This window comes from Thunnus maccoyii, chromosome 1 (assembly GCF_910596095.1).
Source record: "Thunnus maccoyii chromosome 1, fThuMac1.1, whole genome shotgun sequence".
NCBI lineage: Eukaryota > Metazoa > Chordata > Actinopteri > Scombriformes > Scombridae > Thunnus > Thunnus maccoyii.
The window spans coordinates 36,853,177-36,878,454 of NC_056533.1; the positions used below are offsets into that span (position 1 = coordinate 36,853,177).

Consider the following 25,278-nt stretch of genomic DNA (forward strand, 5'->3'; position numbering starts at 1 on the left):
TGCATTTACTGTCGTAATGTTTCTTCTATATAAGCGTAAAAAAGGAAGAAAAGTTATGTTGGTACCTTTCATAATGTTTTTCAAACTAGTTCAAGTATTCATTCATATTCTGCTAGACAGTCTGAACATCTTCATCATCTTTATGTCCCGGTAATGTGGTTACATTTTCTTTGTGATTTAGAGGCTGATTTGTGGAATTCAAACTTACATATCGTCACCTTCCTAAAATAGCGGCCTGAGTCATTTTTTCAGGTTTCTCAGAAAACACAACGGGCTTCTATAATACCGGTCAAATGATGTTATGATGACTAATGTTCAAGTGAGATTTTCATGAAATAAAAACACAAAAGCAAAGAGGATCCTTTGTAATTTTTTAGCTGTTAGATTACAATACAGTATTCAAATCTTTCTTAATTAGATCATGTAATGTGGAAAAAACGAGACAAAAACTGTAGATGAAATATTGTTTAAAAGGCAGAAAATAGTTAACAGAAAGCCCTGTAATCACTTGTAGCCTTTCCACTCTTTGCTAAATGCTAGCTTCATTAACTTAGCTATTTAGCTGACTAAACAGACTAAATAACTACGCAATATGACGATTTAGACTTTTTAGACTTTTTTACACTCTTGACATAGGCCGTTATACTACAGGGGTAGAATCACATGATCTGTTCAACTGAGGATGTGGGCCATTATTTTAGGAATGTGACGATATTGTCCATCACTCATCATCTTTGTTTATCTTTGTTTATCTTTAATAACACTGATAACTCTTGTTTATTGTAATTCTGTTCATCTTGTCTTGAGTTTTTGGGAGAGGTCCTTGTATCCTACCTCTCCTGCACAAGTGTTTGTTCTCTTTGAATGTAAGTATAGCTGAGTCGTTATGACGTCTCCCTTTCTGCCCGCAGTGGTTCAACTAGCCACTTCCTGCAGGAGCTGGTAGTCAAAAAGGGTTGTTAAGGTAACGGCTACAACCAAGGCTACAACTACCAGTCTGGTCTCATTGTCTCTCTCTCTCTCCTTGGCTCCACACCTCTCCTGGTTTTGGGTTTGTTTTTTCCTGCATTCAACAGCAGCATTGTACACATTTCTCACTCATTCATACATTCCATTCACTATTGATGCAGGTACTCTCCAAACCTCACGTCTTTTGTAAATAGTTATGTTGTTTTATTTCCCAATAAAACATTTAGTTGATACTTTAACCTGACTTGTCTCTCTTATTTGTCACTCACACTGAGCCGGATTGTGACAAACAATAGTTTTTTATATGTGAGTGTCCTTGTGTAAAAAATCAATAATTTTATTTTTTCAAATTGAAATATATTTATTCCAGCAACATAATGCTGCTAACTAACCATAAATAAATAAATTAAATGATTCAGGTCTGCTTGAACTAATAGGGACTGGATTTCTGTCTTGTCTTGTTTAAAGCTATGAACATGTACCTTTGCGGTCATTTCTACACTCTCACTGCAGTTCTTACAAAACTATGTACGTAACTGTGTGTGTTGAGCTTTCTCTGCCACCATTAACAACATGTCAATGTGACATTTCATGAGGACTGTTTTCCTCATTCACTGTCTGTGGCTCTTTTATTTTTCATGAGACGACCGGCTCGGTTGCGTCACCGCTACAGAAGGTACACCTGACTGTGTACACAGGGTTTGTAGGGTTTGTTAGGACATGACTGACAGAGAGTTTTCACCACTATTTCCCACTTCTGCTGCGCCGCTCCGAGTAAACAGCAGTTCATCTTTAAATTCATTATAAGCCCGTGACTGCAGCAAATTTGATGGCGGCGATGCAGCAAACAAGCACACACATTATAGAGTAGAAAGACTGCAGGGACGCCATCACCGGTGATGGCGTCCCTGCAGAGAAACATGATGTCTGTGCTTGTCCAATCAATAGTGGACATGGTCAGACCAGCTAGACAGACAGTTTGGCATTAGCAGGGTGTGTAACCTTCTTCTGAAGCTGTTAGCATGCTGTGAAAACAAGCTTCACACAACCTGAACCTCCAGCACGCTGTCGCATTGATCAGGACCTTCAACATATACTGTAAACTGTGCTAATTAAAGCTGCCTGCTTCCAACCTGCTGCCTTTAAATTGCTATTAATCTAATATTCACAAAGCGAGCCAAATGTGCAAAGACAGAAGAGAGAAGCCTTATTAAAAAGTTGGGGAATTATAGACTTAAAAAAAACTTTGTTAATAAATAACATGTGTGGACCCAATAAGGAAACTCATTGAATTTCCCAGAGGAAGTAGGAGTCTAACAAGTGACCTCTGGAATAATAAATACGTGTGGATCGATGGATCCTGATATTTATCATGTAATTTTTAATTCAAAGTGGCAGTTTGGAGTTTTATAAGCCTTTTGTTTATATTTTTCTTATCTCAAGTTCAAGATCAGAGCCAATAAATAAATATATAAAGCAGTTAGTTTTTTTTTCTTACAACAGTGTACAAACAAGATCAGATATGTCAAAGTTTAAATTAAAAAAAAAAAAGAAACATGACATTTAATCACTATGGGGTAAAAATCCCACTAATTAGCACTCCTCGATGGATTGGAGGAACATGTAATTAGGCCAGCAGGCTATTAGGCTTATAACCCTCTTGCACACTGTGGGCAGTAATGCCAAAAATACATAATTGGGTCCAAAAGTACTTTAAAACAATGAAACCATTTTATTAGGCATCACACACACTCCAAAATTACTCTCTGTATAATCACAATATTATCCATTAAGTCCAATAAAAATTAATTTTCCTCCTCCTGTTTCTCTGTGCCGTAGACTTTTAGCCTGTAGATTAAAAACACATCAGTGAGCCACATTGCTGCACTGGGTGACATGTTCCTTCATTATGAAGAGTTTGGTCACATTAGTTTGTTTAGAAACGGCTCCAAAGACTAATAACAGCGATCACATTTTCTCTGTCTCTGAAGAGTAGTTCTGTGTAAGGCCGCTGAGCATGTGTGGTAATGTTGTTCTCTTTACAAAGCTTTGCTAGCTTGTTGTGCTACATGTCACAACATCTTGACTTTGCACTGAAGTTCTGTGAGAAATTTACAAAATCAAGAGGTTGTGACACGTAGCACAACAAGCTAGCGAAGCTCTGTAAAGAGAACCGCAGAACTACTCTCCAGAGATTGAAAATGTGATCGCTGTTATCAGTCTTTGGAGCCGTTTCCAAACAAACTAATGTGACCAAACTCTTCATAATGAAGCAACATGTCACTCAGTGCAGCAATGTGGCTCACTGGTGTGTTTTTAATACTTTTTGGACAACAACGGAGGTATACAGCACAGAAGAATAAGATATATCAGGCTTTGGCTGCACACACAATACTTGTTAGTAGATCAGTTCCTTGCTGGTTTGGCTCTGCATGAGATTTGTTGACAATAAGAAAAGTATAGAAAATTGTCAGCCTTGTCCATTAGGGGTCCTGGCAAAGTGCATGCTGGCTCACTGATACACTTTCAACTGGAATAACATCTTAACGTCAACAGTAGGGCGCCACCTGTGGCTTAAGACGCCGACCATGAACTTCAGCATCCCTTGTTTGAGTTCAGTCAAGGACCTTTGTACTCTCTCTACTGTCTGTCTGTAAGAACAGTACAAAAAGCCCCCAGAAATACTTAAAAATGTAATGTAATGTAACACTTGTGCATCACAGACCTGCAATTACTGTTTGCTTTATTAAAACTGTAAGGACAATCTTTCCCTAACCTGAACGGTACCACAGTTGCATTTTAGAGGTAAAATTGTTTTCACCTGACAAAAGCAATTTGTAGTTTGGTGGTTTTTTGGTCCCCTGGTGGCTACAAGACCCTGAACACCAGCTTTGTTTGATTTATATTTTGTCAGACCAACTCTACTAACTTTTTCTATTGAATTCACTGTTTAGTTTAAAAATCAATAGAATCCTGGGAACAAAGCTTTTAGTCGGGTTAATGAAACTGATTATTATGTTATTTTCTCTCACAAATACTGGTGCCTCTTGTACAGTATATCCATTAAATAACTGTAATATATGGACTCTTGGAAGACAACATGATGAAACAATAAACAATTAATTAATCTAGAAGCTAATCATACACATCTTCAAACAAAGTCCAGAGCTGTCCAACTATAATGACCAGTAGGCTCAGAGATACTGTGACAGTATCTAGAAAGAAGGTTTTGTGGAACATTTTTTGTGGTTTACAGACTGTAATAAAACACTTATTTGGAAGAAAACTCTCTGTAATTCTTTCACTGAAACCAACACAACAATTCTTCATGGTATGACAGATCAGAAATGTGGTCCTGTAAATTTCAAACCTTAGCTCAGAGTTGCACATGTTTACAGATATCGATCCAAACTGTCCAAATTGGTGACAATACCACATATAAATTCTGTTTAAAGCTGGTTTCTTGTCTACACAGTGACACACAGACTACCCGACTGTGAGTTACCATTGCAGCATAAATTCCCTCTAAATCAATAACACTCCGCTGAGAGCAACATCTATCTGAATTTAGCTACTATAAACCAAACAGACATTCATCTATAGCGCTCATCCTACTTTCATCTGCTGAAAATCCCTGATGTTCTCAGTCCAATTATCAAAGTCCCTGTCATCTCCCTGCTCCTAGGTGTCTCATCTCTGCTCTCCGCTAAGTCACTGCAAGATCACTCAGCACACCAAGAGCCTCCACCAGTTATTGCTTCACACACACCAGTCAAAATCCTCACATGCTCACCCTCACACATAACTTTCATGTTAACTCTTGCTCGACTGTTTAAAATTCGAACTTGACCTGCAGCCTCTTAACATCCACCCTTTTTTTGTGGGAATTTCGCCTATTTGACATACCCAAATGGAAAAGCTTATAACAGAAGAACTGTGAAGCCAAAATGCATGTATGAGGCTTCATTTGAAAGGTAACATCTTCTAGTTTCTGGAGATGTGTTTGTTTAGCATGTGGCTAAAACAAAAACAAAACTACATCAGTTCAAATATGGCTCAAAAAACTGTTTTTGGTCTTCATCTACAATGAGTCATATTTGAATAACATGCAAATCACTGCATACCTTCTACATCTTGTCAACCTCTAGGCCAAACCTTATGGGAGCTTTTTAGTTTGTGGTGTCACTGGTGTCCCTGAATCTCTCCAAAATGTCTTCAAGTGGCCAAATTGTGGCAATTACTTTTACTCATTACTGTGTGATGCTAAACCGCTTACAACTGTCTTAAGCAGGTCGCTGGTGACCAGGTGGATGCTAAGAGGTTAAATCTGTCCTCTTGTCTCCACGAAACCTAAGCTCTAACTTTTAATTTATATTCTATGTTAGAGCCATTTGTATCTATGTGTGTGTTAAGGTCTTTCCCTGGTTGCCACAGTGGGTGGCGTATTGGACAGCAGCATATGGAAATGGATATGTAGAAGAAGAGGCTATTACTCCTAGCACACAGTTTTTTGGCCGCCATTTAGAGGCTAATCTTTAAGCCTTTTTTTTTTTGTTTGTTTTCATGCAAGTTATTGGTGTAAGTGTGTATATAGCAAAGGCTGTATTGGTACACGGTGGTAAATAAATACATCTTAAGCACAAGTCCGCAGATGTTTGATTTACTACATGGAGCCGCTGCATGACAACACGTCAATTACATATCTCGGTAACAGCCCCTCCCTGTGGCTTGGTTTTTTTTTGCTTTGTCGAAATCAAGTCACTACATTCTAAATCCAAGTTTTTAACCTAAATGACCACTATTATATATAGAAATATGTTGTTTGTTCACACTGAAAAGCTTGCAAAAAAAAACAAGCAAGCAACACATACAGCAAGTGGAAAATATAACAACTATGGCTGTAGCAAATGATTATTTTCATTATCATCTGCTGATTAATTCCTCGATTAATCAATTAATTGCTTTGTAATAATAAAATATCAGTGAAAAATGCCCATTAAAATTTCCTTGAATCAAAGGTGATGTATTCGTATGTCGTGTTTTGTCCAATCAGCTGTCCAAAACCCAAAGATAATCAGTTTGATATCATGTAAGATAAAGAAACCAGCTAATATTTGGCATTTTTTTCCTGTCAATTGACTAATCGTTGCAACTCTAATCAAAACAATCTGAAATGGCTCTAGGGATATTCTGAGAAAGAAAAAAAAATAAAGCATTAAATTCTCTAAAATCACTTTTGTTTCCCTTTTGTGACATTTTCATTTTTTTGACATTAACAGCAGCATTTCAAAATTGCAGTTTGATTGACTCATATGATTCCCTGATGGTAGAAATAGTTACGTACAATCTTGTCTTGCTAACAGTTAAAATAGTTCCCAGTCAACATGAGTACATAATGTGTATTATTAGTAGGGATGTGTAGAGAGCCCAGTATTTGTATTTGTATCTGTATTTGTTGAGGCAGCAAAATTATTTGTATTTGTATTCGAATAAAAGTGGAAAGAGGCTTAAAAATCCTGTTCATGTTTTTATTACACTTTTAATTTTAGAAAATTAAAGTGTTACAATAAATGTTAATAAATAAACTACCTTACAAAGGAGGTCCCCACACCGGGACTCAAACCGGAGTCTCCCAGATCATAGATAGACGTAACAGGAGCAGAGAGAGTGATGTAACCAACCTGCATGCTGGTATTTGACATGTTTTTTTTTTTATTCCCAAAAACAAATATTTTTAAAAAATATTTGTATGAAACAAATATTCGTAAATAAACAAAACAAAAAAAACACTATTTGTGCTTTGACGTATTTGTATTTGGGCACACCCCTAATTATTAGTATTATTATAAAGTATGTTTGGGTTTTGTACACAGTGAATATGACACATGACAAGCACCAACAGCAGCGCCGCAGTGACACATCAGCAGGGACACACATATTTATCAGGATCACTCAGGCCTGATATGCACACCAGTCAACTAAATTATGGTAGTTAATGGCAGTTTGGAAGTTAGAACATTTTTTAAAACCTTTATATACTGAAGGCTCTCTCTTTCAGAAAGGCGGCGTTCAAACTCACACAATTATACACATTCATACCTGGAAGCAATGGTTTGTTTCACCTTTAAACTGAGGAATCAAGGAAATTACTGAAAATTACTAATTACAAATGACTAAATTACTGTTTAGCAGCACAGTTCCAGACCTACAAGTAACCACCCACATCTCAGATGTGTTCAGTGACTCAAATAGGTTCATTTACAGCTTTGCAAGCTGGAGAAAAAAAAAAACAATCAGATGTTTATAGGCATGTTTAGGATGAGGGATGTTATTTACCTACAGAGCTAGTAGTATAGAGCTACAGCCATGAAAAAAGCAACAGAAAAATGGTTACAATGACTCTTAAATAAACATATATTTTGATAATTGTAAAATATGTTACGTTAATCTTTTAGCACCTGCAACTGCAGCTTCTGTAGCGACAGAAAATAATGTCTGCCAGATCAATACGTCACACTCTACTTACTGGTCAGGTAAAACAACTCAAAAACAGCCCGAGAAACTGTTTAATATGAACATGAGACTGAAGGAATGAAGTGAAAGTAAATGTTTAGTTCTGTCTGGTGTTGCTATTTGCACCAAAAAAAATGATTTGCTCTTGGCTCACGGTCTAACTTTCACCTAATTTCACTGAAAAGTAATCTGTTGCTAACTGTGAAGGATGTTGTTTGGTGTACAGACTGTAAAACCTCCAGAGAGAAAATTGTGATTTTGGGCTATATAAATAAAAACGGACTAGACTTTAAATTACTAAATCTGTGACAATATCCTGATGCTGAGAGCCTTAAACCTCGAGTTGGTTTCACAATGAAAGCTAAACATGTACTCACACACACAAACACACAGAGGCTGAAATTGAGTGTTGGTAATAAATGACAGTGTTAAATTCACTCTCACACACACACTTTAATACCGCTTACATACACAACACTCGGACTGATGTCTACACATCCTCTTTCTCCTTTAGGTTGACCTATATCATGGGGGTTTTGCACCTGCGGTAACCTTTTTTCATTACGAGCCATGTAACTCTGCGACTAAACCTGCAGAGTCAACAGCCGCTGATAAATTAACTTCAGCGTGTTGCAGAGCATGTTCTGCACCTGCTGCTGCAAAGCCTCCGCACATTATCTACACATGAAAGAACATCTATCGAATCAGGTACCGGTTTCTTGTTATTGAGAACAAAGATACTGAGCTTCTGGATGAACGAGGAGTATTTGTGTAGAATTTGTTCACAGAGACACATCATCATCATGTTTTTCTTTGTTTGAATACTATTTTATGTACTTCGAGATAAAATTGATTTATAAAAAGTGTTTGTTTCATATTTAATTTCTCGCCGCTGAAGCTTCTGTGTCTGTTCCGCTTTGCTCAGAATAAACCGCTGCAGTAAACCTGGACTTAAAAGGGTGGACCGATGTAGAAGAATATGACATTATCTCTTTGGTTGATTCATTAGGTCTTCTGTTCAGCTGGGCTTTAGTCAAAGCCAGCGACTCCTAATCAGAGATATTGTGTTTCTCTTAAAAAACTGTGCAAAAGAAAGGCAGGTAGTGAAAACGTATAATTTAAACCTGCAGTAACTGATTTTTTGGCCACTGGGGGGCAGCAGAAACAAGGTGTCACCAACCCTTTCAGTGATCTGGAAAATTCCTTACACAGCTTTATCCTTCATTTTAACTCATGAAGTCCCTAAGAGACATCTACTGAACATCCTGGTGCAGTCATGTGACAATGTGTGAATCTGTGTACCCATGACATCACTTCCAAAATGGCGGTGTGCCTGGTCAGCAAATGTGACAGAACTAACTCATTTTAAAAAGCTTGTTTTTTTTGTTACTAAAGGTAAGTTTCAACCCATTTAACAATTCTGCTGCTTTAATAAGACGTCCTGTATTACATTTAACCTGTTCTGACCACATTTCTTGAACAAATTGATATAAAACAAGTTAGGGAAATATCGTTATTACATATATGTTACATTACAGATCTTTGACACTAGGGGGTAGAATTTCAAAAAAAAAAAAATCTGAAATGTGTTCCTTGTGGTCCATTTGACCTGTTTTATATTACCCATAATTTTCCTTTAAGGAGAAATGGGTCGGGGTTCTTATGGGTTAATAAGTTGATGTGTTGAACTTGTTAGCAAACAGTTGCTTATTTCCACATCCAGCAGTTACAGAGCAACATTATCATTCATTTGGAGTCGTGTTTCTGTCCACCTGGTGAATGTAAGTCCAGTATTCACTCTCTTTTAGCTCTGTTTTTGCTCTCTACCAACTCCCGAGGGAAATATCTGGCTCTTTAGCTGCTAAATGCTCCACTATGTTCACCAGCTAGTCTACAGCTGTGTGTGAACAGGCCTTTATCCAGTTAAATTGTCCTAGTAGTAAATGTAAAGTAAAAATTCCATGGAGAAAACATGATTTTGTGTAGAAGAAATATATTTTTTCTGCTTTCCTATTCTGTTAATCATCTTCCAACCCCTTAGCAGGTTCCTGACCCTAAAGGTTAGGTAGCAAAGGGTCAGTTCACCCAAATTATAAAAAACAAAACATATTATATCTAGTTGTATCCATCCATGCAGAGAGTTTTGGTCTTATCTTTCTGAGATTTCTGCCTCCATCCCAATACAATGGTTGTGATGCACCCAGGATTGAAAGATTACATTAAAAACATCATTTTTCATGATACAAAGTCCAAGTTACTGTGGATGGATATGGTATATCATTGGATCTATTTTCTTCCAAAGAAATAGTCACTATGAAAACTTTACGTTTATGTTGTCATATCTATAAGCAGATTCATGAAAAAGCCTTAGAAGTTTCCAAGAGGCCCACAGAAGGGAAGAATTTAGATTGAACTGGTCCGTTTCCATTATGTAAAAGAAATCTCATGAAACAAACAATTTGCATATAATCAAAGGAGAGGCACAGATGACGCAATGTCCTGTCTCCTGCATTTTCTACTACAACACTTGGACACCCCTGGAAACAATGCCAGACTTCTTTTCATTGATTTTAGCTCCGCCTTTAACACCATCAGGTAATCAAGAAGCGACAGCACCTACAGGTTCCATCACCGTTAATCCATCTGATCCATAACTTCTTCTCCAGCAGATCACAAGCAGTAAGGGTTGACAACTCGCTGTCAACCACCATTATTCTCAGTACCGGCGGTGCTCTACAGGGTTGCAGCATTTCTCTGCACCCTCTATACAAATGACTGTCAAAGTCCATCCGCCATTACCCTCTACTTCAAATATGCAGATGACATGGCCGCCCTCGCAATGCTCAATGACGCAAATGACTCTCTGCCTATCAGCATTCCCTATATCATGATCTGGGTGAATACTCTTTTCTGATTGGCCGGCAGGTGTGTGTTAAAACCGTATATATTGCACACGTAGTTCGGCTCAAGTTTAATAACCGTTTCTAAATTTATTACCTGTAACCATAGCAACATTAAAGAGCACAGCTGTCAAAGCTTACTCATTATGAAGTTTTGAAGAATGGGATGCAGCAGAGGAAAAAGAAATGGAGACCTGAAGAGCTTAAGATGATAGAAGAAGAGAAGGATGAGATTAATATGAAAAAGGCAACAAAGTGGGCTTTTAATATACTGAGAGACTTTCTCTACCAAACTCTGATTTGGAGACAAACTCTGCAGTTATGCTTAATGACACCTTGCGTGAATTTTATGCCTCGGTTCAGGCTGGCGGCGAGTACAGTGTGGCAAGTTGTCATGACAACAGTAAGCTTTTATTTTATATTGTTGACAGATGACCATGTTATAAGCAGGATAATAAACTTGTACATGTGCGTTGAGCGATTTTAAGGAACTTCGCCTCCACGTTGTGCCTTAAAACCATTTAACACACACCTACTCGTTGATGATCTCGTACATATCCCATTTTAGCACATGGTGCAACAAACACCTTCAACACCTTAACATTTAAAAAACTAACGAGCTGCTCTTTAGCCCTGAGATGCACCGATACCAATACTTATATCGGATATCAGTCTGATACTGACCCAAATAGCTGGATCTGGTATCAGTGACAATGGGCCGATCTGGTATTGGATACCATTATTTTAATAAATAACAATTCAGTAAATTTATATCTATGTATTTATTTGTTACATTTTGTTTCCCAGTCTCTTCCATACGGTGAGGCATACAGCTCATTAATTAAACACTGGTATAGGATTGGTACTCATTATCGACTGATACCTAAAGCCCAGGTATCTGTAACAGGACTGAAAAAGTCGGATCAGTGCATCCCTACTTTAGCCCCCCCGCAAAACACTGGTCCAACCCCCCAGTCTCACCATTAAAGGACAGAAGGTAGAGGTGGTGGAGTCTTTAGGATATCTTGGCAATAACCTCCACTTCAATCATCATACCATGGACATTTACAAGTGTTGCCATCAGAGACTCACATCCATCCATAAACTAAACCACCTGTCTGTCCAACCCCATCTTCTCCTGTACCGTAGCATCACTGAGACAGTTCTTCTGTGTGCTGCCATCTGTTTTTTTTCCATATGCTTACTGTTACCAATACGAACAACTCATTTAGCCAGCAAACTCATTGGTATTCCCAACCCCAACTTATCCAATTGTGTCACCTCATCCCTGAGTCACAAACACTCACAATCACACATGACCCAGACCCCCCCCCCCCCCCCCCCCCCCCCCCCCCCCCCCACCAGCACTTTACCCCCCCTCTTGTGTAGAGTGTCAATCCACGTCTTCATCTTTGTCTCTGTAATTAAGTTTCCCCAGAATTTTATAGGTTTTACTTGTTTGTGTTTGTACGCACCTACTGTGGAAAATCATTTCCTCCTTGAAGACAAATAAACTATCTGAACACCTGCAACTCCTGAAGATGTAAATCTGAGACGATGCAGTGATTAGACTGATTCTGTAAAACGGACAGCTTTCTCAACATCAGATATGAATCACCGCAGATGAGTGACGATGATGACGATGATGATGGTTGTTATTGCATTCATCTCAGAGTAGGTGTCTGTCTATACTTACTATATATCCTGGTGCACACACACAACCTCCAGTGGTGCCGTCACAGTCGGCTCCGTTGGCGCAGGCACACAGCTCTCTGCAGCCCTCGCCGTAGTAACCCGCCGGACAGGTCTCGTTGCAGTAAAGCCCCGCCCATCCCGCTGCACAGGTGCACTCTCCTGACAAAGGGTGACAGCTGAGAGGGAAAAGGCATTGTAAAATTAACCCTCTCATGCATGAATTATTAAATCACAGAGTAATATTTTTTTTGTTTATTTTTACTCTTAAATATAATGAATATTAATATATTGTATTTTGACATGTGTCCACTGTAGCAGACACCATGCATCAATGGAGTAAAAAGTGATTAATGGAAATCAATATAGGCAAAATATATTATATACATACATATATATATATAGAGAGAGAGAGAGAGAGCAAATGGTATGAATACACATAGGAACATTAAATAACAACAACAATAGAGAGGATATTTGAAAAACATGTCATGGGCCCAATAGGCAGAATGTGCCCTTTGTTGCATGACGTCCACTGGAGAGGACAGAAGAAAAATAGTATTAAAAACTTGATAAAAGTATTTCAAACATCTTATTTAGTTGAAAAATATACTTTTTTTACCTGTTTTTTTCTCTGAGAATAAAAGAGTTTAGCAGATATTCCTGAGCTATTTATTGCATTTTAATTTGCATTTCCTCCACTTTACGCCATTTTGAATTTATGATTCAATATCTCAAAATCACTGAGAGAATAAAAAATGACATTCAGATGGAATTGTAGACAAAACTTTGGGGGTTCAACACCTGGTAGTTGGGACATGGTACTACAACGTAAATGGTTCAAAATGGCTTCCAAATATCCGTCCACTGTAGTGGACACCATGCATGAAAGGGTTTTAAATATTTATATCTCTAACATACTATCCTTACTATATTTTGATCTAATAGTTTGAGAACAGACACTTTAAGTACCGTTGAAACACGACATAACTGCACAAGACAGTCCTGTGTTTAACTGAATGCAAAATGCTTCACACTGGAATGCAGAGACATCAATCATTTCTGCATCTGGACTCACTGGCAATGATTCAAACAGAGCTTTCGTCTATACTACGTCACTTTCTTTCTTTCTTGACCAACAACTGAGCACCTGAGCGTGTTTGTCTCTTTGCAGGGGCAGTATTTGTCGCAGATGAGTCCGTACAGGCCGGTGGGACAGAAGCGGTCCTGGCAGCTCGGGCCCTTGAAGCCCTCGTTGCACAGGCAGGCACCGTTGATGTGGTAGCACTTGGCGCCGTTCTGGCAGTCACACTTGTGGGCACACTGCGGCCCGTAAGTGCCGACCGGGCACTCGTCCTGGCATCTGGGTTAAAGACAATAAGAAAGCAGCGGTGAGAGGAAGTTTTTAGTGTTTCTGGTCAGCAGATGAACAAAGAAGCTTCTTGTCACAGTTAAAAGCTTAGCTGTTCATTCAATTAGCCGTCTTTTGTCCGGGCGTATTTATTCGCTCCTAAAGAAGTACCGAAAAACATTAAGAGATAATTGTATTCACTGTGTTTTTTAAACCCATTTTCCATAAATAGTTCCTGTGGAGTTTTGCTTGTTTTGCCAAAGAAGCTATTAAGTTATTATCTGACAATTTTCTGACTTCTGTTTGCTTTCATTCTACTCTAGTTAATGGAAAAATACAACTTCAAAGATAACATATTAAGTAGGAATGCAGTCCTCAGAGATGTCGTTAAATTTGTTTTTGTACAAATAACAGTAAACATTTTTGAGTTAATATGCATGTTTAAGAAGTTATCATCAGACCAAAAAGGGACGACGGAGACCAGACACAAGACTGGTGTCAGCAGTGTCCGAATTATGTACATCCAAGTCCGGTTGGGTTGAAGGTCTCAATATGTCTAATAACTGATTGGATGCAAGCAGACTCTACCAGCTTCATCATCATCATCATCAGGGGAGAAAATATGTGTTGTAAGGCAGAGTGTTAACTGTGAAGTGTAGGAAAAATGACAAGTATTGCTGCTTTTTTTTAGCAGAGCATCATGCTGCTGCAGATGTTGATGTTTTCTCTCTATTTCGCTCTGTTCAGGTCGACCACATGTCGCATCAGGTCTAATTATCCTTACGTCAGATCTGGTCCGACAGTCCTTAACCTGCACTTAAGCAGCTTTTCCACGGTCTGTTTTGGCTCGGGTCCAAAATTTTGGACCTATGACGACCTCTGTCAGTGTCTCTAAATGTAAAATGTCAGACTCATTTTTCCTGGGAGGACAGTTCAGATTTGTAAGTTAAACAAAAAATATGATGATTAATAAAATGTGAAATATGAGTGAAAGTCTGACACTGGCATAGCAAATTAAGCAGAGTGAAATCATCTCAGTCTGTGCAGGAAGTGGCTGAAATGTCGAGAAATCAAAGACGCAGCTGAATCAATGAGCTCCCCACTATCAGAAACATGGATAAACCTGGATAAATAACACATCAGATCCCAAATATGATAAAAACTGGGATAAACACCCAAAACCAGGATCAATCTCATGATAACTGAAAGCTTGTTTTGTTGTTCAAAACATTTAAAATAAGTTTCACATTCTTCACAGTCAGAATTATACTGAAAGGACACATTTAAAATTTGAATAATGGTCAATGATACTACTTTACAATAAGTACAGAATGATATTATCCAACACTCACTCAGAGCTCTCCATTTTTCCTCCCAGATGACATGTGCTCCACCGTCACGTACGCTCACACCATTATAAGGTCAACAGGCTACACATTATGCTGAGACCCGGTGTGGCGCTCAAGGTTAAAGCTTACAAAGTGGCCATATGGATTATAATGAGCCCCCCCCGACTGAACAGATAGAACCGTATTGAATAGAAAATTGTTTCAGCTAAGTGAAAGCCTAAGTTAGGCTGACGTCTCTGCATCATTCTCAACACGTCCCGCGAGATGAAACCATTAAGAAATAGACAAATCACTCAATTAAAACGGCTCAGCGAGGACTTCTGTTTTGTGTCACGTTTAAATCATGCCAACTTCCTCAGGACTCTTATCTCGGCTAATGCCATTAGAACGCCGACCAGGTGGAGGAGAACTCAATCTAGGAATTATTCCATGTAGGCTAATTCACCTGTCTGGGGCCTAAATGAATGGAGGTAATTTGAACCAATTGAGAATAACGATGGAGAGCGAGGGAGAGAGAGAGAGAGATGGACAGAGAAAGGAGGAGAGAGGCAGAGAAAGAGAAGGAGCCACCGGAGGGACGTAAGGGGGTTGGAGAAAGTCTTTTTCAACTAATAGACAATGTCAGAGATGATGGAGGCAGTAAAGTAGAAAACAATTTCAAATGGCTCTTGGTAAAAATCTCCCACTTTTGTTGACGGGGGAATGGACAAAGACAGAAGGAGTGTAACAGCAATCCAAGAGCATTAGTTGAGCATTACGGGCAGAGTAGGGAGGAAGAACATTAACACATAACACTGAAAAGTCTTCATGTTCTCTGCACACACTGTACCTCCAGCTCACATGTCGTAAGATATGTCTAATTTTGAGAACACATGTGAATTTCAATAGAAGTCTATCAAAATTAAACAAGTCGTCTCTAATATCCAACATATGTTAAGATAAATAAGTAAGTAAGCTTTTATTTATATAGCACACACAGTTACAAAGCGTTTTACAGACACATGCACATGCAAAATTGAAACAGATAGATTAATAAAACAGACAAACACGACACAAGAGAGAAATCAACCAAAATGAAATAAAAACAGGACATGGGAACTAGAAGGGAGGTCTATAGAAAGATACTTCGTTTCAAACAGCCCAAGGATTCGGCAGAGTTGGGTCTAAGAATGCAAATGCGCGGTCACCTTTTACATTTACATTTTTTCATTTAGCAGATGCTTTTATCCAAGGCGACGTACATATGAGACTGATACAACACAAGCAGGGATCTGTACAGGAGACAACAACACGAGTAAGTGTCATAAAGCTTAAGTTTGGGACGTAGACGCCAACAGGCGGTGCAACAAGGCAATGATTAGATTGCATAGAAGCATGTTTGTTTTTTCTCTACCTACAGTCCATCAAGTGCAGAGGTGTTCGTGAAAGAGCTGGAAGATTGAGAGGGACTCTGCAGATCGAACAGAGTTTGGTAACTCGTTGCACCACCGGGGAACTACAGAAGAGAAAAGTCTAGCTGGTGACTTAAGGTCCTGCTGTGGTGGATTGATTGTGTGAGTGGCTTTTGATTGGCTGTTTGTGCGAGTAGATAGAAGGCCGAGATTTGAGGATTGAAGAGGTCGTGAAGTGGAACGGGAGGACAAGGAGCTCAGAAATGTAGCTAGGGGCGAGGTCATGGAGTGCTTTATATAGAATCAACAGGATCTTGTAGTTTATTCTGAATTTTACTGGAAGCCAATGGAGGGACGCAAGAACAGGGGTAATGTGGGAGGTGGTTAGGTATGAAAGTACAAGACCATTTATATAAATATTTGGGGGTAGAAGTTAACTACAACTCTGAAGGTGCAGCAGAAGCTACAGATTATAGTGTTGAGAAAACTGATTTTACAATCTGCAGCTTAAATCAGTTTAGTTTTAATTTCTGGGTCACGTTTGAGTGAAATCAGCAACTGCGGTTGCAGTAAAATTTAAAATCAATGTATATGAGTGTAAATATGCTGGAAACAGCCTATACAATACACATCATGTGTCAGTTTTTAAACATGTAGATTGTAAACCCATCCCAGGCTGCTGAAATACACAAATTTCCTGAGAAATTAAGGAGCACATGCCCAGGGTTATCCTTCAAGGCAGAGATTCACAATTATACAATTCTGTCTTAAAACAACAGTTAGGAGCCAAAATGTTTTTCTTGCTGCCTCATATATATATAAGCTTCAGATACATTTTTAAATGCATTTTTGCACTTAAAGACTGAGGACACATTGTAGATTTTGGCCTCCATCACTTACATTGAAAGCACATTTGAAGGGGATCTTTTAATAGCCAGTATGAACGGGAGGAATAATTACAGCGAGGAAAACCTGACTGCTGTTTTAAGACACATTTGACATGAAATTGTGAACCCGTCTTTTAATGCCTCAGTTAAACTGCAGTTAGATCATTTTCTGCAGTGTAATGTTTTAGTGAAACATATATTTTTTGGAGTATCATTTCAAAAGGAACCAGATCAAATTGTTCAGGGATTTGATTTGATTGCATGAGTCTCCGGAGAACCACAACAACGTGGAGCTGAGGGGGACTGTTAGCCTCCACCTGCACCTCCATCACCTGTGTTGTTAGACCAGGAGGCAGAGAACGAGGGAGAAATGAAAAAAAATAGACCTGGACCACATACTGTTCCTCCTACTATGATATCACTGTGTTAGCTACTATAAACCACAAGCTAATGAGGTCAAGAGTGGTTTTACTGTATGATGGATGGGGTTAGCTCGACGCCCCGAATCACATTAAACACATTTATTGGATAAATGTGGGTCATTAAAAATATCAAGACATTTTAAAGGGAGAGAAAAGAGAAGCATTTTGGTGTATAAATAGTCTCTTTTATTTGGCATTTAACAAGAGATGAAGAAATATTATTATTATATAATTTATAAAAGGTATTTTGTTATTTAAATGTATCTTTAAGTGTTAAAAGACAGAAGAATTATTCTTGTTTTTTGAAAACTGAAATAGCAGAATCAGCTATTTGGTATTGCAAAAATGGATGAAAGATGGAAAATAAAAGATGAAATCTGTATTATTATTATTCATTTACTAATTTATGTTTTGCATCCATTAAGATCAAATTTTGTATTTTGAAAACCTATGTTGTATACCCCATATTCATGGTGATTTCTCTTGTAAAGTCACATGACAAGTTGTTGGACGCTACAGTATATAAATAAACCAGACACAAGCTTGGACTCCACCCTGATGATGGTAAGATAACTGAATATGTCTGTTGAGTATAACGTTGTATTATGATTTAATTTTGATGCACACATCTGACAGCAGATATGTGCACTTTGTCATTATTTTTATTTAAGAATTGCTATATTAAAATATCAGAAATGACTAATTTAGTCATCTAAATTTAAATAAGCAGTCAAGCCACCTGGTAACATCTGCAAGTTAGAGGGCCCAGTATTTGTATTTGTATCTGTATTTGTTGAGGCAGCAAAATTATTTGTATTTGTATTCGAATAAAAGTGGAAAGAGGCCTAAAAATACTGTTTTTGTTTTTATTACGCTTTTAATTTTAGAAAATTAAAGCGTTACAATAAGTGTTCATGAAGTGTTCCCTTGTGTCTTTAGTTCAGCTTTATCTCTGGGGAACACCCCCAACTCCGGGAGTGATGTCCAAATGAGGAAATGTGCGTCATGTAGCAGGTGGATGTGACTCCCCTCATTGAGACCTGCTGATAGACGTAACAGTGGAGCAGAGGAGAGACACTGAGATAGAGATGTAACCGACCTGCTCACTGGTATTTAACATGTTTTTTTATTCAAAGTATTTGTATGAAACAAATATTTGTAAAAAAAAACCAAACAAACACTTTTTGTGCTTTGCCGAATAACATATTTGTATTCGGGCACACCCCTACAAGCAAACCTACAAAAATAATCGCATTTCATCTGTACTCTCTGTATTTCCCACTAATATAGTCACATAACTTGTTTAGATTTACAGCATCAGTGTTGCTTTATTGTCTGTATTAATATTAGTATCAGTATCAGTATTTATTACGTACTTCACAGTCATGTTTATCTTTCTCCCTGCTGGTTAATATTTGCAGTTGCAACAAGCTAATTTCCTAAAGGGGTTCAATAAAGTTTTATACAATGTTACAGCTGTTTTCATACTTCACCTCTCTCCGATGTAGCCGGCGGTGCACTGGCACTGACCGCTGATGTGGTCGCACAGGCCTCCGTTACGACAGGTGCACTCCTGGGAGCAATTAATTCCAAACGATCCGAACGAACACGGCTGAGCGCAGACGGGACCCTGAGGAGGAAGATTACATGATCATCGTGTTTATATCTACATCAGATAAATGAATTTGACAACATACCACAGAGTAAACACCGTACGCTTCGCATTAATGAAATTGAGTTTGTCACATTAGAAGTTAGCAGTGACATCAAGAGTTTATTTTCAAAATGTTGACTTCTCAGAAAAACATTTTTTTTTACTGCCCTCATGTTTGAGTTTATTCAGGGAATTTCAAAATAAAATAAAAGGATTTTATGAAAAGCATAATAGTATAATCAAAGCAATTAATCTTCCATTTATGCAGAGTCAGTCATTTGTTTCTAAAACCTGCAATTATATATTTTCTTTGCTTGTTGTTTGTTTGATACTTGTTAAATTGTAGTCATATTGTGACTCATCTGCCGTTAATCTCACATGAATTTGTTGCTTTCAGCCTGGAAAGATAAAAGTTTGTGGAGGCAAAACAAAAAAAAACATTTTAATATTGAATCTCTATACAGAATATTCATCCCCAGATCCAAACTGATCTCAGCTTTGGCTTTAAAGATTCTCTACTGGCTGAACTCCAACAGAAATGCACATTATTTGGAGTCGGTTAGCTGGATGCTGTGTGTGCTGTGTTGTGGATGTGATGCGGGTCGTACCACCCAGCCGGCGGGACAGGAGCACTCCCCTGTGACGTGGTGGCAGGTTCCTCCGTTCTGACAGGGACAACGCTGTTCACACAGGGAGCCGTGTTTACCTGGAGGACAAGGCTCCTCACAGCTGGAGGTAAAAGAGAGAGGCAGGAGTTAACGTACGACCATTTCTAAGAGCATCTTCAGTTCAGTTACGATGCCTTTGTCAATCAGCTCTTAAGTTAGAAGGACGGGTTCACAATTTATAAAGTCCGTCTTACAGTAACAACAGTCAGGTGTCCATATGAACAGTGAAAGAGGTTTTCCTCCTGTTTATACTGGATATTTAAAGATCCCCTTCAAATATGCTTCAAATGTGTCCACACAGTCATTTAAAAGTTGATGTGAAGCTTATATGAGGCTTCATCAGTCTGAGTTAGTCTAATCAAGTGGATATCTGACACATATACAGTCTTTTTAGCATCAAATTCCCTCTTTGTGTTTCCCTGTTGAGCTGCGGTGGAAGTGTAGTAACAAAAAGAGGGACTTTGACACTAACAAGACTGTAACGTTGAAAGATATCTACTTGTTTTGACTCATTTGGATGTTGCGGTTGTTGTTGTAGCCGCTGTGTAAAGCTGCAGACCTGCACATATCATGCACAAGTTGCCAATATCAAAACCATTAAGAACCGTTCAGAGAAACACTTTGAAAATGAGTTGCAGGGTTATGAGTTTCAATTCATCTCCATGGAAACACTTGAGGCCTTAAGTACCATATTTTTTATCCCCTCACAGCCCGGCGCCCTCGCAGCCTTGATGTGATGATGATGAACATGTCAAAGTATGTGTGACAAAAACTCTGCAAGGGACGTTTGGATTCAGCCTTTATTAAGAGGGACACTCAGCAGCATAAACAGCTACTCACAAGGCACCGGTGTATCCGGGCGCACAGAGGCACTCGCCGGTCTGATGGTGGCAGGTGGCACCGTTGAGGCACTGGCACTCCAGCATGCAGTCCTTGCCGTAGAAGTCGAGGTCACAAGTCTCCTCGCAGCGCCAGCCCTGGTAGCCGTCGGTGCAGACGCAGGCTCCGGTTATCGGGTTACATTTGGCCCCGTTCCGGCACTGACAGCGGTTACTGCAGTGGGGACCCCAGTAGTCGCTCTCACAGCCTGAACGGAGAGAAGGGACAGTGAGTCAACGTGTGTGATTTAAAACTGCGTAATCGTCGATATCTGTGTGAGTCATGAGGTCTGAGACTGTGGAGGATTCATGGACTTCTGAAAATGAAATAATCCTCGTGAGAGTGTGAGCATCTCACAGGAGGGGGAGAGGAGGAAAGGTGAGATGAGCTGAGGTCAGAGAGGAGAAAAGGAAGAAAAGAGGAAGAAAAAAATTAAGTGCAGTGAAGAAAAAGATAAAGAGACGAGAAGAGAGAAGTGCAGAACAGAGGAGGAAAAAGAAGAGAGGGTAACACATTACTTTAAGTCCCTCAATGTAGCATCTATAAGTAGTATATAAACTGCTAATTCATGGTTTATAACACACTATAATGTATTTGTTAGCAGATATAAGTGTTTATTAATGTATTTGCCAACAACTATAACTCCTCCTGTGGACACACATAAGAGGAAGCTGCTATCTGATAGTGATTGAAAATATGGTAAAACACAGTGGTAATAATATAAAATATGTATTAATAGGAGAAGACAAATACTGCACATTAATAAACACTTAAAATCTGCTTATAACTATATAATAGTGTGTTATATAACATTTACAGTATTACATGTTTATGAGGTGAGGTTTATCCTGATATAAAACATTAAACATTAAGCTTAAACCTGCATTAACTGCTTTTTTGTCCGCTAGTTTTCAGCAGAAACAAGCAACGAATACAACAAATATTCAAATATGAGAAGCTGGAACCAGCAAATATTTAGACTAGATGTTACTTAAACCTGCAAAAAAAGTTTTTTGTTCACTTGTTTTCAGCAGAATCAAGTAGTGAACACAACTCTGACATATCATCAGCTTTTAAGCTAATATGTTGAACTTGTTAGCAAACAGTTGCTTATTTTCACATCCAGCAGTTACGGAGCAACATTATCATTCATTTGGAGTCGTGTTTCTGTCCATCTGGTGAATGTAAGTCCGATATTCACTCTCTTTTAGCTCTGTTTTTGTTCTCCACCAACTCCTGAGGGAAATATCTGGCTCTTTAGCTGCTAAACGCTCCGCTATGTTCAGCAGCTAGTCTACAGCTAACTGTGTCTGTTTGCCGTTTGATGCTGAGCAGGTAGTGTACAGTGACTTTTTAGAGCTTTTTCTCTGAAAACGAGCGCTAAGAGTGAAGCAAAACAGTAAAGTTGCAGCTGGACAGCTAAACAATGAGCTGAAACTCACTATAAAGCTCCGTAAAGGCGAGGAGTCACTGGTAATTCTCTGTAAGTTCATCACTATGAGCCACGCACAATACACAATGTAATTTGACATATAGTTATTATAAAAATATCGATTATAGGCGCTTCAAAGTAAAGAGATTAGTAGAGATACAGGTGAGACAACAGACACTGATATCCACAACAATAACTACACAGAGAAAAAATTGGTGTCAGTCTTTCATGAATAGTGGAAGGAATTATTCTGTTGCACTTTTCGGCACCTTGAACACTTCTCTGAGGGGAGTAAATGTGGTCATTCTTCATATTGCCAGCTTTAAATCTCAGTCAGTTGACAGGTGGCTTAAAAATTGTGAACTGCAGTTCCCATAAAGCATCTATCCTGACATCGGTAAACTCTACAACAGCACGTCGATGTTTACCAACCGAGCTGGTCTGTGATCTCTTCATACCAGCAGATAAGTGCAGGCAAGCCAAGTTAACTTTTATTTATGAAGTGATTTAAAAACTATGAACTCACATATGCCGATAACCGAGTTCAGGAGGAGTTTTTAAAGTTTTAGTTAATGAGATGTTTTGGAGAAGAGTAATGCAGAGTCTTGGTGCAGCCTGTTACTGATGTCGGGTTGCTGGTGGGAAAAAAAAGGGATAAACCACATTTTACTTTTTAAAATGAATCGATAACTAAGCTCATTACTGGAGAAAAGTAATTAGTTACTCCATGTTTCATTAATTATGTTATACCATAGCAGAAAGAATATTTCTTACAAGATTTCCAATAAGCGTTGCCTTTCAGTGTGTTATACTTTTATTTATGATATTTTCAACATGACTTAAAAAAGCAGAATAAAACAAGAGAAATCTGTTTTAGATGAATAACAAGCCGCAGAAACTTAAATCAATAATGTCTCTTTTTTACTCTGCGGGGGAAAGTTCACTTTACTTTACTTAAAGTTTACTTTACTTTGTGAAGTCCCATCCGTCAGTCTTACATTGAGACCTTGACAGAAGATTAATCAGCAACTATTTTGATAACTGAATAATCATTTCAGTCATTTTTCAAGCAAAAAATACCAAAAACATTGACTAGTTCCAGCGTCTCAGATGTGATGATTTGCTGTTTTTCTCTGTTGGTGAATTGAATATTGTAAGATTTTAGACTGTTAATCAGCCAAAACAAGCAAACTGAAGACATCACAGTGGCCTCTGGATAATTGTGAATGCAATTTTTTCACTATTTATTAACATTTCATAGACTAACCAATTAATTAAGAAAATAGTCAGTAGATTAAATGATGAAAATAGTGATTAGTTGCAGCTGTTGACCTTTGCACTGCTAGAAGCATCTGGCAAGTTTTGAGGGACAATCAGAGACGTGATCTGGATCATCCAAACAAAAACAAATAGATTTTAAGGTAACGTTAATGTGACCAGCTTCCTGTCTGCAGAGCTTATTCTTTATAGTTTGCTCTTACATTTCGATCTGTCACTTCCCTACATGTAAAGTGTATATTTCTGACACTTAAACAAAATTGAAGCAAACTCCTGAATATTAAGTGGAGATAAATTGGATTTCTGTAGAATAACCAACTTTATCATCTAAGCTGATTAGTTGTATTTTTCACATAAAGCTTTCAACTGTGTACCTTTAACTTGGCTAAAAAATAAAACACCACCAATGGTTTCAGTACCTCCCATAGCTGCTTCAAGGTGACTGTTAGTAGATCTCTATTCTGGATCTCTTTCATCCCAAAAGTCACTTCAGTCCTCAGTTGGCTGAATTCACTGTCACTGGTGCTGCTCTTATGGTTTTATCCTGCAGTTAAACTCTGTAGGACTAATTGGCCTCAATATGCTTCAGACAAAGTGTTTGTCAGATCGTCCAACAGCATCTAAAACTCCCTTTTCTGACGACAGGGGACAGTCGACAGTTTAACAATCACACCGACTTCACACAGTAATTAGCAGAGGTGTGAAAGTAGGAAGGGTTTGAACTTGTGAAAGCTCTTTTTTTTATATATATATTTGTCACACAACAACTTTTGTCACTTTTTGTGTGTACAACCAAGCACCATGAATGAGGAGAGACTGATTTATTATTGAACTTCTGTAACGTTGTCGGACTCACAACGGACAGTAGATGCACCAGAGATGTCACTGTTTTTATCCCACACATTCTTCTTCCTTGTCAAAACCTGACACCTACATTACCCACAATGCAACTTGACCTCTGACAGTTCAGTTGGAGATTCAGGTGTGTTATGCTAGCAGTGGCTAACGTATCCCGGAGCTGCTAGCTTCTAGCAGAGATGAAAAGCTACAGATGTCTGGCAACCTCACTGCTTTCTAACTCCACACCCCCAAATTTTTTCAAGTTTTCAGATGCAATTTATCAGATTTCACACAGCTCCCACTGCAGGCTATATGAACATATGTATTAGAACTCACCAACACCTGTAAACAGACTTTGATGTGTAAAATCGCAGGTCTCTCTTAAACCATTTGTACTAAACTACAGAGTTTTTGGAGAGAGGCTGAGAGGTCAGTGGGATGCAGCCAGGTGGAGGCTATGATGGCTTTGTACCCCTCCTTCAAGCGTGGCAGACATTTTACCTTTAGACATGCTTGGTCAACACGTAAGAACTAGTTTGTTTGAAGCACGCAGAGGCCTTAAGGCAGAATACACCTGCCTGGAAATGCATTAACAGTCAAATTTTACTCCTATATTTATCCCGACGTGATCTAATAACAGCTCAAAACAAAACATCAGCCTGCAGTGTCGACATGCAGCATGATGGATGCAGGAACTCACGGAGTCCCATCAGCGTGAAACAGCAGAAACTTAAAGTCATCAAATTCAGCATTTAAATTCTCTAAGCCAGTGTTTTGCAGAATGAAGTGGAACTACCACGGGACAATGGATTATGCTATTTTTCTTATATTCTAATGAACCCTCACTTACAAAAATTAAACCTAAATATTGCCGGGCACAGTTAATTTCAGCCTTTTTAGTCTCTTGTCAAGAGATAAATTAAATGTTTTCTATAACAAATCCTTTCTTTAACCTGTCTCTGACGCTTTATAAACACTGACGACGGTTGATTCAACAGAAATTCAAGGATCTCTTGTCAGAAAATATATCACAGAGCTGTAAGTGGATGAATT

General features: G+C 38.5%; 1 protein-coding gene across 4 annotated transcripts in view; it reads right to left on the reverse strand.

The window, feature by feature from the left end:
• The window catches only part of LOC121898175 (multiple epidermal growth factor-like domains protein 11), a 172,331-nt gene that overhangs the window by 47,425 nt on the left and 99,628 nt on the right, over positions 1 to 25,278 (reverse strand). For all 4 annotated transcript variants that reach the window (XM_042413091.1, XM_042413092.1, XM_042413100.1 and 1 more), the window contains exons 7-11: positions 20,637 to 20,883; positions 19,737 to 19,857; positions 18,968 to 19,104; positions 13,225 to 13,437; positions 12,079 to 12,253 (exon numbers count right to left, since the gene is read on the reverse strand). In XM_042413091.1, coding sequence (XP_042269025.1) covers positions 12,079 to 12,253; positions 13,225 to 13,437; positions 18,968 to 19,104; positions 19,737 to 19,857; positions 20,637 to 20,883 — 893 coding nt within the window. The remainder of the gene's footprint in view (positions 1 to 12,078; positions 12,254 to 13,224; positions 13,438 to 18,967; positions 19,105 to 19,736; positions 19,858 to 20,636; positions 20,884 to 25,278) is intronic.